The sequence below is a fragment of the Nanorana parkeri genome, unplaced genomic scaffold (assembly GCF_000935625.1).
Source record: "Nanorana parkeri isolate BGI_ZX_2015 unplaced genomic scaffold, ASM93562v1 scaffold89, whole genome shotgun sequence".
In the NCBI taxonomy this organism is placed as follows: Eukaryota; Metazoa; Chordata; class Amphibia; order Anura; family Dicroglossidae; genus Nanorana; species Nanorana parkeri.
The window spans coordinates 933,519-950,051 of record NW_017306357.1 but is presented as its reverse complement, the minus strand read 5'-3'; the positions used below and the strand labels follow the sequence as shown (position 1 = coordinate 950,051).

The 16,533-nt window shown below is 41.5% G+C and overlaps 1 protein-coding gene across 2 annotated transcripts in view; it reads left to right on the top strand.

Annotated features, from left to right (window-relative positions):
• Nucleotides 1-16,533, top strand: part of FAF1 (Fas associated factor 1) — a 218,339-nt gene that overhangs the window by 58,327 nt on the left and 143,479 nt on the right. For both annotated transcript variants that reach the window (XM_018552460.1, XM_018552459.1), the window contains exons 6-7: nucleotides 425-516; nucleotides 8,679-8,784. In XM_018552460.1, the coding sequence (XP_018407962.1) occupies nucleotides 425-516; nucleotides 8,679-8,784 (198 nt within the window). The remainder of the gene's footprint in view (nucleotides 1-424; nucleotides 517-8,678; nucleotides 8,785-16,533) is intronic.

Below are 16,533 nucleotides of genomic sequence, written 5' to 3'. Positions count from 1 at the left end.
GGAAAGTGCTGCAATCCATAGAAGCTGCAATCATCTTTCAGGATTAAGTCTGCAATAACTGGAATGTGATATATTTGTAGGGTTTCTTGCACCATGCCTTATAATAATGCTCTTTGCACTTCCATATGAAATACGTCTTTAACTGGATGACATTTGGTTTGCGAATGTGCTGTGCATCATAAACAATTGCCTTTTTTTTTTTTAACATTAAAACACTATTTTCACTTAAAAAAAAAAAAAATGCGTTGCATCTCAGTGCTGCTGATTTCCTGCAGAGATTTAAAATACATACTCCGCTCGACCCCTTTTTTCATTTGTAGTGTGATGTACATCATATAGGCTTTAGCAAACATTATATTTATTTGCACTGATATGTTTTTGTTTTTTATGAAAATATTAATGTTTATATTGCTTTTATTTGCAGACTGTCCTAAGGAGTCTTCACTTGCCAAAAAACAATAACCTTTATGTCCTCACCCCCGAGTTACCTCTGCCATCTCTGCCCAGCCAATCCAGGTAATCTATTCTAGGGTCTTTACGTTCTGTTGGATTGTTTGAACATGGCTACCTCCTTTTTGCTCTTAAAAATAAATTCAGCTATACATGTCGTTACCTTCAGCTGACTCAAATTTGCCCATGCCTGAGGGCCAGTCTTCTCAAGCGCCAGGGAACCTTCCAGATTGTTTTTAGATTTTGTAGGAGACCAGAATACAGACAGATGTGAGAACATATATATTAAAATATTGTAAAGCACTTTGCTTTGATTACAGTAGGGGAGGGATAAAGCCTATCTCCGGGGGAAACAGAAAAACTCCCCTTGCAGTGGGGCTTCCCCTGCATTGCAATGCTTATTTTCACCTAAGGTACCCATGAGAATCACTTTTACTTACCTGATCCCCTGCTTCGCCAGCAGCTGACGCTTAACTCTTCTCTTTCTGGTTTGTGGGCGATCCAACAGCACCCTCGTGTACAGTGCAGGGGCTATTGGTCCTGCAATGTACTTGAGGTAATCAGGGTGCCTATGTCTGCCGGAGTTTGAAGGAGAAGAGGCTGCAGGAGCCGGTCTTACAGTGTAAAGTGATCCTGAGGGAGAAAGATCAGGTAAGTAAAAGTCCTTGTCATGGCAACACAAGGCAGAAACAAGCATTTTACCCTTGCAATGTGGGAGGAGCCCCATTACCGGGGACGTTTTTGTTTTTTCCTGGACATAAGCTTTTTTTTCTTTTTTTTAAATCTGTCTTTAAGTTTATTTTTTGCTGTCTGTGTCTTAAAGGTACAGGAAGTGGAGGGAAATCTCTATTAAATAAGGGAAATTCTTAATTCATTGAGGCCGGACTTTTAAAGTACCCACACATGGATAAAGTGTATAATTTTATGACAGTTTTATTTGTATGTACACATTTGCCATTTCTTACTGATCTCATATGGTGGGGATTGAGGAAGGGCACCACCAGGCAGTGGTACATACTGCAGGTCTTTCGGACCCCCCCCCCCTTCCTTTCCCTTTCCTTCCCTTCCCTTTAGATTCTAGATCGGGGTAGGCAACCTAGGCACTCCAGCTGTTGTGGAACTACAAGTCCCATGAGGCTTTGCAAAACTCTTGACAGCCTCAAGCATGGCTCCCAGGAGCAGAGTAGGCAACCTTGGCACCTGTAGTGACGAGGTTGCCTACCGCTGGCTTAGATAGCTGTCACTGGAACGAATTGGCCTCTGCATTAACTTTCTCACCTAGATGAAACTGGTCCTATGGAAGTTTTGTGTGCCACGTTGGACACTGCAGCTGTGACTCACTCTCTAAAGCCCAGAGAGTGTGTCAAAGACAGTCAGTGGGTCTTTTGTGAGGATGGGCATCTATAGACTGGAAGCATGCCTGCTGTAATGGCCTTCAGTAAAAGGGAGGTGCATAGTTGTAGGGAAAGGGAAGAAAATTAACGAGCTTCAGTTGCTGCCAAGCACCAGAGGCAGAAGCAAATGCGACAATTAGAGGTGAGGCTGGAGTTCTTATTATTTGCCCTTTAAACAGCGTTCTCATTTTTTGCTTTTGTTTTCTGTTAACTATATTTTAGCATTTTGTTTGAAAAACAGAATCCATTTTTAAGTTTTCTTTCTTTATTAAAAATACAGCAAAACAAACAAAAACTTGCTGCAAAACACAATAAACACAGCATTGTATGTGTTTTATAGAGAAGTAACAGATGACCTTGAAATAAGCTGCATGAAGAGCCTGATAAAGTTGGTTGATTTACCTGTATTGACCACAAGAGGGAGTTAATTCATTACATTTGCCAATGTTTCCCGCTCTCTAAAATCAGAATGCAGTGTGTTTTCAAGCAAACAAAAAACTTACAGTTGCAGTGGGGCTCCCCCCACCGTCCTGGGGTTAGGTGCTCCTTTATATCTAGTAGGGTTGCACAGATACCAAGTACAGTACTCGGTACAAGTATGAGTACATGTACCGATACTTTTGAGCTCCAAGACTAGACTAGAGAAAAATTCAAACATTAGGAGGCAGCTTTCATTTGTAAGGAGCACACGAAGTTCCTGGGATTTCTACATCTCTGTTTTAATGTATGATTTTTATTTTTATAAATATAAATAAAGCGATGCACAGATACCAGTTTTGCGAGTACGAGTACTTGTACTTGCCGAGTACTTACAAGTACGAGTACTGATATATTTTTGTTTATTGTCATGTCACAGTTTTTCAAAAACAATACAGACTAATGATTTCAGGACAGTGGTGGAGTGCCAGAGCCCGGTCCCAGCTGCAACTTCTGCAACCCTGGTAGTTCTCATGAAAATGCCAAGTATCTGCACTGGTACTTGAAAAGTATCTGTGCATCCCTAATATCTAGGCATACTATTAAAGCTGGTTTATTTGCCTGGCCCTTGGTCATCTCTGCCCATGCTGCTAGACCGGTTCACACAGCCTCTGTTTCCCTTTGCTCCAGTGTTCTAATGACTGCTGACACTCCTAAATACAGAATCGAGGGGTGGGGGGTAGAGAAGTGAGGAAGTGAGCGATGACTGAGTGGGATCTGCTTTAAGTCCCTAGGTGGGAGGGCTAGCCCCACTGTAAGGGTACATTTTTTATTTGCCTGGAGATGGGCTTTAAGATCACACAATTTAAATTTTGCCATTTTACAGAATGATTACAATAGAATTATATCATCCTACATTATAGTATCTAAAAAAACAAACATTTCCAAATACTTACATTGATTTGGTGCATTCAAACGTAAGCTTTACTCCCAGATAGAGATGCAACGATACCGTTTTTTCGGTATTTGGTACCGATATTTTTGTTTGTTACTCGCCGATACTAGGTACCGGTGTCATGTGCCCCAATTATCAGGAAGTTGGGCGGCGAATCATGACCCTCTCCCCGGCTTCACTTGCTGAGGCTGCCTGGCGTCCTGACCAATCAGGAAGCCAGGGGGCAGGTCATGATGTGCCGTTCGGCTTCCTGATTATTCAAGAAGCCAGGCTGCCTAGTAACAAGTGAAGCCGGCTTCCTAGCAAACAGGAAGCCCGGCGGCACATCATGACCCGCCTCACGGCTTCCTAATTGGCTAGGAAGCCGCCTGCCTTCACTTGTTGCTAGACATCCTGACTTCCTGACCAATCAGGAAGCCGGGATTCACGTCATGACGTGCTTCCTGATTGGCTAGGAAGCCAGCTTCATTGTTGGTAGACAGCCAACTTCTTGACAAATCAGGAAGCCGGTAGGCAGGTCATTACGTGTCGCCCGACTTCCTGATTGGTTAGAAAGCAAGGCTGCCTAGCAACAAGTGAAGAGGGCTTCCTATCCAATCAGGAAGCCGGGAGGAGGGTCATTATCAACTGCCCTGTTTCCTGATTGGAAAGGAAGCTGGCTCTATGCTCCCTCGGCACAGCCGGTCCGAGGGAGATCTCCCTCTGACTGGAAGTTCCTGTATTGGAGGTGCATTGTCTGCACTAGCATCGGTATCGATGCATCCCTAGTTAAAACACATTTTTCCCCCCCCCCCCCCCCCCAAAAAAAAAATCACACACAATGGGAAAGTGTGGTTCTTTCCAGAGCCAGCTCCAGTTTTGACTGCAAGGCTGCAGACGCAATATTGACCACGGGAGATGCAGGCAAGTCGTGCATTGGCATTGCATCCTATATTCTAGGGATGCAAACTGACCACACTAGGACGGATCTGCTTCCATGCTTGATGTGAACAATTTGACGGAATGACTATAGAATAATGAATAGAATAGAATAATGAAAATGTTCCTAGAGGCTAGGAATATATAGATAGCTATATAGTTATGTGTGTGTGTGTGTGTGTGTTCCCATTGTTCCCTGTCGCCGCCATCCCTACCACTGACATGTCCGGGTTCTCAGAAGTCCTCTTCGGCTATTGGGTGCCCACTGATGATGTAACTCCTTTGCATGTGCACAGGAATTGCATCCTCCCTGACACCCGGCCCATTCATGCCATCTTAGGGATGAATGGGCTGAGTGTGTACGCTGTATGAAGCATGCATCGTACACTGTACATAAAAGGTATGTCTGGGGGAGAGAGGATTATGTTTTTCGGCTTTGCATGTCTCTTTTGCCAAAGATCCCTACCTCAATATTTTTTTATACTTCTTTCTTACTTCTGCTTTTTTTGGATAACATACACTAGATTTTAACCTAAACCTTAAATGTAAACTTTACGTACATACCTTCTCCTAAACCCTAACCCTGCACCCCAACGCTAACCTTAACCCTGTTAACCCTTTTATGTTTATGATGTGACTTCCCCAGGCCATAAAGTTCTGCTATATACATAAACTATTACCCGGATTGCTGGCGTCCTGCATGTATTTCCCAACACATAATCTGCATTGTTTTATTTGTATCCTCCCTTTGCATGTCTTTTTGTCTGGTTGCTGTGGTAGGTTATCTAGCTTTAACCGGGTATTTATGTGGAAGTACAGATATATACCTATGCGTATGACTGTGATATTAGGTTGGGGACCCATTGAAAGGCACGTGGTTTTAGAAGGTCTATGGAATATTTTTGCATTTCTAATTATAATAGACCTGTAAATCCTGTAGAAATGTCTTTCATACATGCAGAACTGCTCTTTATAAAATAAGGAAAGCTAGTGTGCCCATTCAGGTCATACATGGAGGTATATTGTATGACATAGCAGCCGGTACAACGCTTTGTTGCTCATTGTTGCAGTCTGATTTTGAAGTCTGCATCCTGGACCCTGTGTGAGATTAGAGTCCCATGTTTGCTTTGCCCCTGCCAGGCGCATCTTGGCGTGATTCTGTATTTTGCAGATTTGCATAGTCGCCAGCTTTTTAAGCGGCTGCTGTTTGCAGCAAATGCGAGATCTCCTCCAGCATTAGCTACAACAAACATTCCATCTACATATTGATTTCTTATTTTCTGTTAATGTAAATAAGCTGTAATTACTGTAAATGTGATCCTCGCCTGACATGAGCCGGTATAAATCTGCAAGCTTAGAAAAACCGGGAAGTTTAATTGACAGTTTTGGCAGTGTTTAATTTGAATTCCCGAGGCGTTCCAATGAAAATAGCAAATGACACACTGCAGTGTTGCAGATGCGGCATGCACTGTGACAAGTAAGTGTTCGTGGACGTAAAGCAAATGAACCTGTTTTGAGCTAAAAAGGATTCAGTTAAAAGATGACAGGCCATGTATAATACAATACATTTTAATACAAGTACAGGGTGGCATTATTATCTGACTTTTGGAGATAATTTCAGGTAACATACGGTGCTATTGTTCAAATCCTAAATTGGTCCTCCAAGCCCATATTCTTTGAACTTCCCTGAATTGAGGATTGTTGGTTATGTGTTTTAGATCAGTGGTTCTCAACCTGTGTAACCGAAGGACCCACATTTGTCCTTGGTCACTATGTTGCGACCCAAGTCGCACTGCAATGGAAGGCACAGGATTGGGGTACCATGCATTCCAGTGCAGACGTAGAAACTATGGGTGGGAGGTGCGTTTGGGGTACCATACAAATGAATGGCAACGTAACACCTCCCACATCAGAATGCACGGTAGGTGTGATTGTGTGATACTATGCGATTAACGCACTGTACTAATGTAAATGGGCCCTCAAAAACACTGACATACATACACGACCACAGACATTGTCACGCACACTCCACAAAAAAATTAATTTTTTTTAAGGTACGGCCAGCTCCCTACCTTACGAGAACTGGAGTGGATCCTAAGCCTGGGGTACAGTGTGGGCTACTGTGCTGTGACAGAGCTCCAACCATACCTGTAGAGGCGCTGGGAGCCAGAATGTGATGTCACTCAGGTCCGGGCACCTCTACAGGACACATGAGGGAGCTGTAAGCAATGCATGTATGGATGGAGCTCCCATCCCACCTCAAGCTGACACTCTGCACCGGGCAGCATATTTTGAATGGCTGCTTGGCATGAGAACTGACAGTGCTGCGCTAGGGGAAGGCATAGGAGCCTCTCACCTAGAAAGTGGAAGGCATGCAGCGAAACACTGAACACGGGGTCGCGACCCACTTTTGGGTCACGACCCACCAGTTGAGAACCAAGGGTTTAGATGAAGCACTGTGATCTTGAGGAATGCTGAATTAAGTTTTACTTGCTTAGAAGAATATTGTATCTGAATACAGCATTGTGAAGAAAAACATATAGATGGAATAAACAGCTTCTTATGTATCCTAGATAAGCATGCACATAGAGAGTAACATTGCACTAAACTGCCATGTACAGCTCAAAAGACATTTAACATCAGAATGTCAGTAATATGGTGTTGTATTTCCAACACCAGCCAAATAAACTTACTTCATGAAGATCTACCTTGATACTTTGCGTGTTCCATTTCACTTATAGATGCTGGCCTTCCTAAAACCTGCCTTTACCACTGTCATGCTGCAGAAAGTCTACCAAGAACCATCCAAGTAAGGCCTGGTTCACACCTGGGCGTTTTGCAGCGCGTTCCTACGCGCTGTAAAACGCCCAGGTGGGAACCATGCCCATAGGCAATCATTGGTTTTCACATGTTTAGCGTTTTACAGAGCGTAGGGAGCCCAAAGAAGTACAGGAGCTTCTTTGGGGCCTATTTGCTGCGCGTATCCAGGAAGTCAGGAGACTAGCTGATTCTGTAGGAAATTAACTTGTAAACATCAAGAAGCAGCATCCATTGTAAGCGATTTCATCAGCATTTGAAATAACTTTAAACCCTTTTGAGTTTAATATCACTTTAAAGAGTCTGTACCATGCAGAGAGGTTGCCTTAGACAGCCAGAGAGATTGTACCATAGCAAGATCGCACCATGCTGGAAACACTACAAGCCCACCTGGATTCACTTCCTGTGTGAGGAATGCCTGGTATGTCGTTAGGCCCCTTTCTCACTAACTGATTGGGAGGGGATCCGTGCACGGAACACTGTTCCGTTTGGTTTTCCAGACCTGGCTTGTGCCTGGGGCAACCGGATATAAATGGACACCCTGGCTGCCCATAGACTTACATTGGGCATCCGATCAGGTGGACCTGACCAGACTGCCTATCTGAAAGGGGCCTTAGACTCTGCAACCATGCATCACATTAAAGCCGACTTTGCAATAAAATGCAAGCTCAGCTTATTCTTTAGACCCCCACCCTTCATATTAAAATGCAGTAATAAATCTAGCAAGATATCGCACATCAGGAGAAAAAAAAGAAATGAATGTGCTCATCTTACACTGCTGCACTCTGCTGGCGAATTTTCTCTAGAGATTTGGGATCCTCGGCTTACCTAGGATCTTGACAAAAGGTTTGTGACCCTTGCCTGGGCACCGGGTGGGTGGTAGGAGGGGGGGCAAATATTGTCATTGCAAGTCATGATCTATATTTAGACAAAAATTGCCTATGTTTTGTGGGATACTTGGGTGCTCTGTAAAAAAGCCACGCATGCAAGCAGATACCTGGTAGGGGTGCCTGCATTATGGGCCTGGGGACACCTTAAAGGTAAAGTGAGCCCTCAGGATTACCTAAAAGTACCAATAGTAAGCCTCTGTAGGTGAAATGGTGTGGGACCAACCTCAAACTTTACATGGAAAGTCAAGATTCGAACATAACTACATCTACTTCTTTGTGCACCCTTAGATTGTGTTAATGTGCAGCATCAACAGAAGGTAACTTCTGGTTATGATTTCTTTCGTCATACATGCCATTTTGAATTGCTTTGGTTTGTTACAGGTTTACTTTCATGTAGGGTTATCATTCCTGTAAGAGCAATCATTAACTTATGTTCATTAGAACATCCAATTATACTGGAATCTATGTATTACTTCAGAGACTAGTTAATGCAATATTGTGCTCCTACATTGCCTCTGTGTAGTGACATTGTGACATGTGTTATAACACGTCAGTGTGGCCCTGTGCGGTCCATGTCCCTGCGGTAATGCTGAGTGTACATTTTTAACAAATTAGACTTCATTATGTCAGTGTTACCTATGTGTCTGAGAAGTCGCGGGCACATAGGACACGATGTCCGTGTGTGGCCAGTACTGTAGCAGATAGGCTGATGGGGCCGGTCTGTGCCCTGGCTTGCCTGTATGGCAGCCGCGGCCCTCTTGAGAGGGAAGATAGCTTTGAAGAAACATGCCACTACTTGTCCTTGCTGACTTCTTGTCTCTATTTCCATCCCTCCAGCTCTCAGGAGGATTCATTAAAACAGAACTTCATGCTGATCATCACTCACCGTGAGGTCCAGAGGGAGTACAACCTGCAGTTCTCTGGGAGCTGCACAATACAGGAGGTGAGTGGTTTCATAGAGCTGGGCAATAATAAAAGTCTCATTAACAACCATAAATGCTTGACTGTGCTGTATCTATCCAGCTAATGTTCTGCTTTATTTCTCCCTGCTTTACTGTCCAAGGTTATAGTACATGTATTTTCAAGGTTCTGCAAAAACTGACAAGCTTAAGGCATATCTCTGGGGGTGGGGCGACGACTACGCTTGCATTGGGTCTACCCCACACTGCAATGGTTAGCTGCACGTTTATGTCTAGGGAAGCTGTGTAAAGGACTTTAATTTACCTGGTCCCATGGCAGTTGGTGCTCACCTTTCTCCCTTTGCGCTCTGGCTTGTGGACTGCTCCTGTGCGTCGTCCTCTATAATGCAGGGCTATGGGCCTTGGATTAGATGTGATGACATTAGTGGGCCTCTGACCACCAGAGTGGAAGGGGGAAGAGGCTGCGGTCACCAGTTTTGCAGCCTACAGGAGTAGAGATCAGGTAAGTAAATAAACAAGCAGTTTACCTTTGCAGTGTGCTGGTAGTGTCACACTTACCCGTGCCATGTTCCATTGCCGAGTTTTTCCCTCTGTACATAGTTCTCGGCTTTCAGCCAGCTGCAGGCCTTGGTGCCAATCCATCGCAACCTCTGTCTTAAAGGACTATTGCACCTGTTAGTGTTTAAACAACATGACAGTTCACTAGCTGCTGGACACTTATGTCTCCTGAAGTTTGCATCTTGCCTCCCGAGAATCCCTGTGACCTATTGTTTATACCAGATTGGCCTGGCACTCCTTAGACCCTGTGCTTCTATCGCACCTTCACCTGATGTGCAGACATCCCAATCCCTACTGTTCCTGTCTCCTAAGGCTTTGGTGTCAACCTGTCTTTTACCTGGTGGTCCCAAAAACACCAGAGCTTCCATTTCCAGTGAGTAAGGTCCCTGACCGTGACACTGCATCGGTAGTTGTTTTATTTACCTGGAGATAGGCTTTAAATTCAACATTATGCCAAGTCTACATGTTAGATTGCTCACTCATTCACCTAAAAGTGATTGATTGTTTTAGTGGATACTGAAGAGTTCAAACTGAATTGAAAAGTATAAGAAACAAGAGAGCTTACCAACCTAGCACATTATTACATTTATGTCTTTATTCTTTAAACGTGTTTGCACTCGCATGGTGTAGAAGGTGTGCAGGTCTGTAAATGTCCTTGCTATTTAGGGCAACATCGCATTAGTACCATAGCCAGTGGTACTGGTGGTTTTACCAGTCTTTGGTTCGAGACCTTCTAAACCAGGGTAGATGTAAGAGCTCGTCCTGCATCCAGATCAGGATAGCATGGTCTACTTCAGAGCTGTACCATCAAATAGAACACATAGGCTGCTGAGAGCTGCCCACTTCCTGTGAGTCATGGTATCCTGGCAACGTGTTTTGGTGTAAACTCTCTTGTCAAGCCTACATGGTTTCTAATTACTGTCTTTCATTGGATTGTCTTTTTTTTAAAACAATTTTGGGCAAAATGTATATATTAAAATTTATCAACTTGTCAACTAAAAACACCCAATTCATAAACATGTATGTAAACTGCTTTTACTGTTGAAAAATATTGTACCATTCGTCTTCCAATTCACCAATCCCTGCCCCGCCGTATAGCCAGGCCGGTAATATCACAATTCCGTATTGAAGTTCTGCACCTTCCTGCTTATTGGTCTGTTAATGAGTTTCATCTTACTCTGGGGTTGGCCCTCCAGTTGTGGTGAAACTACAAATCCTATGCTGCATCTGTCTCTGGGAGCCATGCCTATGTGAAATTTTTGCAATGCCTTATAAAAATTGTAGTCCCACAACAGTTGGAGGGCCGTAGTTTGCCCCCTTTTGATCTTACTGAATATCGTATGTGGTCCTCTTTCTAGAACTGCCTAAACACTGCTCTCTCCAACTTTAAAAGCCTGAAAAATAAAATAAACTGACAATTCATTCTGCTTGTCTGATTTCGGCTGTGGTGGCAATTGTGAGAACAATATAAACTCAAAATATGGGCAGTTATTCTAACATTATTTTTATAAAATCACTCTGTGGTTATTATGAATTTGTTGGTGAGATTTGGGGTGGAACTATCGCCATTGCGACCCAGTCAGCCGCTATGGGGCCCGGGGCACAGGGGGGTCCGACCAGGACGAAGAACAAGGAGGTCCCCCTGATGCCGTGCGGGCCGCTTTGGTCGCTATGGCATCGCAGGCTGCTGGCTGTCACTGGCGGCTTTAAGGAGGAACGCGCCGCTGTTCAGATCACGACAACCTGTGATCTGTGCAGCAGCTGCTCCTCACAGCCGTTGCTAAATCAGTGACAGCCAGCAGCTGCGGTGGAGGAGGCCGGCATTGGCTATAGAGGAGGAGGCGGGACCCGGCGTTGGCAGCGGAGGAGGTGGGGCCCGCCGGCGACCGTGGAGGAGGAGGCGGTGGGGTCCGGTGCTGGAGGAAGCTGACAGCGGATCGGGGCTGACAGCTAAGAGGTGTAACTAATTTTGCCTTGGGGTCCTGTGATTTCTAGTCACGCCCCTGGGTGGGTTAATAGGTAAGTTTCCTTCATATATTTGCCTGACGTTCTACTTTAAGTGACCTTGTTAATTACTTTTACTTTTGATTTCTTGTGCGTTCACATAAAATTGAGAATTGTTCCACATTTTATGGTTGAAGCTAGGGTTGCACAGATACCAAGTACAGTACTCTGTACATGTACCGATACCTTTGAGCTCCAAGACTACACTAGAGACAAATTCAAAAATTAGGAGGCAGCTGTCATTTGTAAGGAGCACACGGAGCTCCTGGGATTTGTACATCTCTGTTTAAATGTACGATTTTGTTTTTATAAATATAAATAAAGGGATGCACAGATACCAGTTTTGCGAGTACAAGTACTGGTACTTGCTGAGTACTTACAAGTACGAGTACTGATACATTTTTGTTTATTGTCATGTGACAGTTTTTCTAAAACAATACAGACTAATGATTTCAGGACAGTGGTGGAGTGCCAGAGCCCGGTCCCAGCTGCAACCACTGCAACCCTGGGAGTTCTCATGAAAATGCCAGGTATCTGCACTGGTACTCGAAAAGTATCTGTGCAACCCTAGTTGAAGCCTATGTTATTACAAAATCAGTTCCTTTTTGCTGCATATGTAGTTACAATTGTGCCCACAAGAGGGCATCCCTTGACGTTGCTCCACATCTGCAGCCTTCCTTTCCTGCAACTCCAAATTAGCTTCTGAAATATAAACAGAGCCTAGTATAATGGCCGGGTTATTGTTTGATCTTGAGATAATTGGCACATTGCTGGAAGGAGACTTAATTTCATCCTTTTAAATTAAACAATGAGATTTAAAAAGATATAAAATATTCATTAATGTTTAGTGATTATAAAATAGAGGCACATATTTATTTAGCCATTATTACTGTTTCGAGGGGGAAATAACTGCAAATATATCCAAAATGGAGTTGGCCATTCTGACAAGTTGAAATGTTTAAGCAGTGTTAATGCAATCTCCTCACATGCGATATTCTATGCAGAAAGATTCAAAATGACTACATCAATTATTAAACATCGGAATTAATATTCCATCAGTTCCTCCACACTCCCTGCTATTCTGTGCAACTGTCTCTGGGCAGTGATATGTTTGGATAGTAGAATATACATGGAAAAAATACAACGCAACAAATATAATGGTCATTATTCCTGCCGCTTTCAAAATTGCCTTTTACACCCTTTCACCTCCAAATCATCTCGCTCTTGTGTGATTTTTTTTTCTTATTCTTTTTTTCAACTTTGGAATAAATAAAGTATTTCTCCACAGAGAACCCTTAAAAAAAATAAAATAAAATTGAGAAATGTAAGTTTTTAAATAACATTTAGTCATTCAAAATGATTATCATTCAAATAACATTCAGATCATTCAAAATAATTTGAAATTAAAATAATAAGAACATTTGTTTTGGATATCGTTTCCTTTTTTAAGTGGTGGTGTTTCTGGGATGAGTAGCCAACTTGATTGTTATGAATGGACATCACAAAAAACTTGGTGTAATCAGATTACTGCTGAAATAGTCTAACAAGTGCAGTAAAGATCTAATTCATAATTCTAGAATTTTTTTTTTTTTAGGGTTTGTTTTTCATGGAGCCGTGTATTGTGATTTGTTGTTATAATATATTGTGAATTTTGTTGTAAAAAAACATGATTTAGCAGAAAGTTTGGAATTTCAGCAACATATTGTGTTGGCTAACTTATATAGTTAGACTTTCAAAATACAAATGTTTTGCAATACTTTTGTTAGTAGAATCTATTATTATTTCAGTATTATAATGTTAAGGGAATATAGTAGGAGTAAAATTAACTTATTATCCAAATAATAAATATTATGTGATTTACTGAACTGACATGGTAATCCGTTCTCCTTTGGCACATCCTACTCACTTTACTAAAACCAAACTATTATAGATTACTAAAAGGTAAAAGTACATGCTCTCGGCTCCCAATTTTGAGAATTTTTTTTTGCGATCTTTAATGGTTAATACTTGATCCTTTTTGAGGGTTAGCAAGAATTTCATCAATGTATTAAAGAAATGTTTAAACTTTTAGTAAAATAAAAAAAAATAGGAAATTGCTAAGAAAACCTTGCTTTGGAAACCTTGCATTGGAATGCACAGCCTTTTACCCCATTATGTTATACATTTTACTGTATTTTTTTTTTATTAGTCTATTAATATTGTTATTTAGAGAGTGGCACCTCGGTTAAACATCAGAAAACTGATTAAATTTAATGAAATTCAAGGTAGCAAAATGCCACAAACAAACATAAAAGCGCTAACGATGTGATGCATAACACACAGGAAAGAAAATTCTTCTCTGTACATTATTTTTATGCTTGAAGTGGTTTTCATTTTCCCGGTTATTATTATTACATAGTATTTATATAGCGCCAGCAGTTTGCGCAGCGCTTTACAATATAAGGAAGACATTACAATCACCATACAATTCAAGACAAGATGGTAAGGAGGGCCCTGCCTGTGAGGGCTTACAATCTAAAAGGTTATGTACTAGTGTTAAACGAAGCCTTTCTTGCCATCCCCACAAGTCTACTTCTGTAATTACTTTGTCTTTATCAGGCCACTTTGTTAAGTAACCTAAAAAAAAGAATTACAGATGTATAATATAATGTTGAAGATTAGGAATTTGTGGTAGTTAAGACTACACTTTTTTTTTAAATGAATCTTTGTTTTGGGGGGGGGGGTTGTAGTTTTTTAACATCCAGTCATGTGTTGGACGAGTTTAAAAGCAATACATTTTCATTTTACTTCAGTTTAGTGATTTGATCTCGTTGACAGTTTAAAAAAAAATATTATAAAATATAACTGGTTATTTGCAGAATTCATTTTTATTACAATGTTAAGGAACTGTTTTTGTTTTTTTTGAAGAAATTACATTTTTTTTTTTGTGTTTTTTTTTTTTTTTAAAAAATTACATTTTTTTTTTTGTGTTTTTTTTTTTTTTTAAACGAAATTGGGAATGGAAATCTTGCATAGAAGGTCAAATTTTATTTTCACATTTTCATCCTAATTTGAAAGATTTTTTTGTAAATAACTTTTATGTATACTTTTTTAGTATAGGTTAGTAATATTAATATTTTTGTGATTAGATTATGAGTTTTGTCAAGGTATTAAGTTCACAGTGTAGGAGCTATACCACTTTATAGCTGAACACTATTGGAATGTGTGTGTGTAGCCCGTTTGTATTTGCACAGGGGATGGGTGCGTTTAATGAACATGTAGACCCCAGAGTGAAAAAGTGGAACTCTTGCAATTCCATTGATGCTTTCTACATTCTTAAAATGATCCCATCTTTAAGGTAGCTGCGTCAATCTATGACAGACCGAACCTGTAGAAGAAGAGGGAACAGAGAAAGCTTCGGCAGAATAATTGCAGTGACCAGTACTGTAATAATCCCGCTTAACAATATGTACTTGACAGGTTGTAATCGTGCTAATTGAAGAGGCTAATTCACACTTGCTTCATTCCATTCAAAGACGGAATCAGCAGCTTGTTTTGCTTTTGACCAGATGGTCGTGATGAACACCTACTGAGCACTTTAAGTGCTTTTGCTGGGATTACAAAGGCTATGGGCTGAACTCATCTCGAAATGATCCCTTTTGATAGCACTCTCCCCCCTTGTTTGTTCTGTAGCAATGAGAAAGTAAAGGCAGATTACTACAAACAGACGTAGGAGAGAGGGAAAAAAAAAAGGTGCCGTGAAAGGGAGAAAGGGCCCGAAAAGAGCCTTTCATATTATGTGTTGATTTTTTTTCTTCTTTTTTTTCAAAAAGTGCATTATGTGTGAGAATCGCCAGTGTATAGAAAGCCAATTGGTGTTTTTTTCAGCAACGCTATTAAAGTGGTATGAATATATAAGCAAGAGCAACAGTTGACCGGGTTTAGTGCGGCCAGGCATTGTGCCCGAGGAGGAATTGCATTGATTAAAAGTGGCGCCCCCCATTTTAATATGAATGGCATCGCTTTTTCTCCGGTCCGCTTCTGTTTACTTTGGATAATTAGAATATACTTTTTTCCTCTTTTTCTTTTGAGCTCTATTATTACTGTAGATGTCTATTTCTTTTTTTTTTTTTAACCAGAAGGTTGGATGGGTTTTTTCCCCCCTCCTTTTCATGGTACTAGATTCTTCAAGCGGCAGGGTTCCTGCTTATATCTGAAACACTTGCTCTGAAAGAATGCAATGTTCTTTGCTTTGAACTGATAAATTGCTGATTGCAACCTGCTATGGCCTATGTGGTACTTGGTACTGAGATTGCAAAAGTGCAAAAACATTTAATTCTGGGGCTCATACTCCCAAATACCTTGCATGTCTAAGCAGTCCTCCATCTAACTTTCACACAAGTCATGTTGGGTAATCCACTATGGACATTTTTTTATTTTGTTTGATCTCTTGTATAGCAATGGCATATTTTACAACACTCATCAGAGAAGATTGAACAATATACATCACATCTGAGCAAGAGGAACTTGCAATCTTTTGTTTAGACAACTGCCAATTCTGGTGGTGCTGCAAGGAAACTTTGTAGTCCGGGCTAATGCTAAAGGCTAGGGATATGCTGTCCAAGGACAGTATCCACATTGAGTTGGTATGTTCCTCCTAATGTGTAGTAGGTTTATGGACTTTTGCCTGAGTCACTGAGGTCATTTGGTAATAAGCGTCAGTGGGGCAGAAACTGATGCGATTGGTGAAAAATGCATTGTTCAAGGAGCTTTGAAATACATTGCAATTTTAAATGTAAGATATAACAAAGAAATCTGAAGCCCTTGGCAACTGCAAAAGCCTGCTAATGTAATTTAATATTTCCCTCATTGCAGGATGAATGCCCATTCCCTAACATGGATATTATTTTAAGGTCCTCCACTCTTCTGCTACCCCCCACTGCTGTTTTTTTTGTTACTTTTTACTTAACCTTTCTTCTGTCTGTTGTAATCTTTCTTTGAAGTCTGCATAACATCAATACCCAGCCCCTGATCCTCAGTTTCAAGCAGCACAGGGAAGAGGAGTCTACAGGGCACCACAGTCTTCTCAAATAAAACCACCTTTTTTTGATGATAATCCGGCATTTCACATGATCAGTGGCATGTGTGATATAGATGACATAGGTGTACCCTGCAGAGCAAAGAGGGGCATTGGGAAAACGGGTCACCCAGTGCACAGCTAGCAGCCTTTT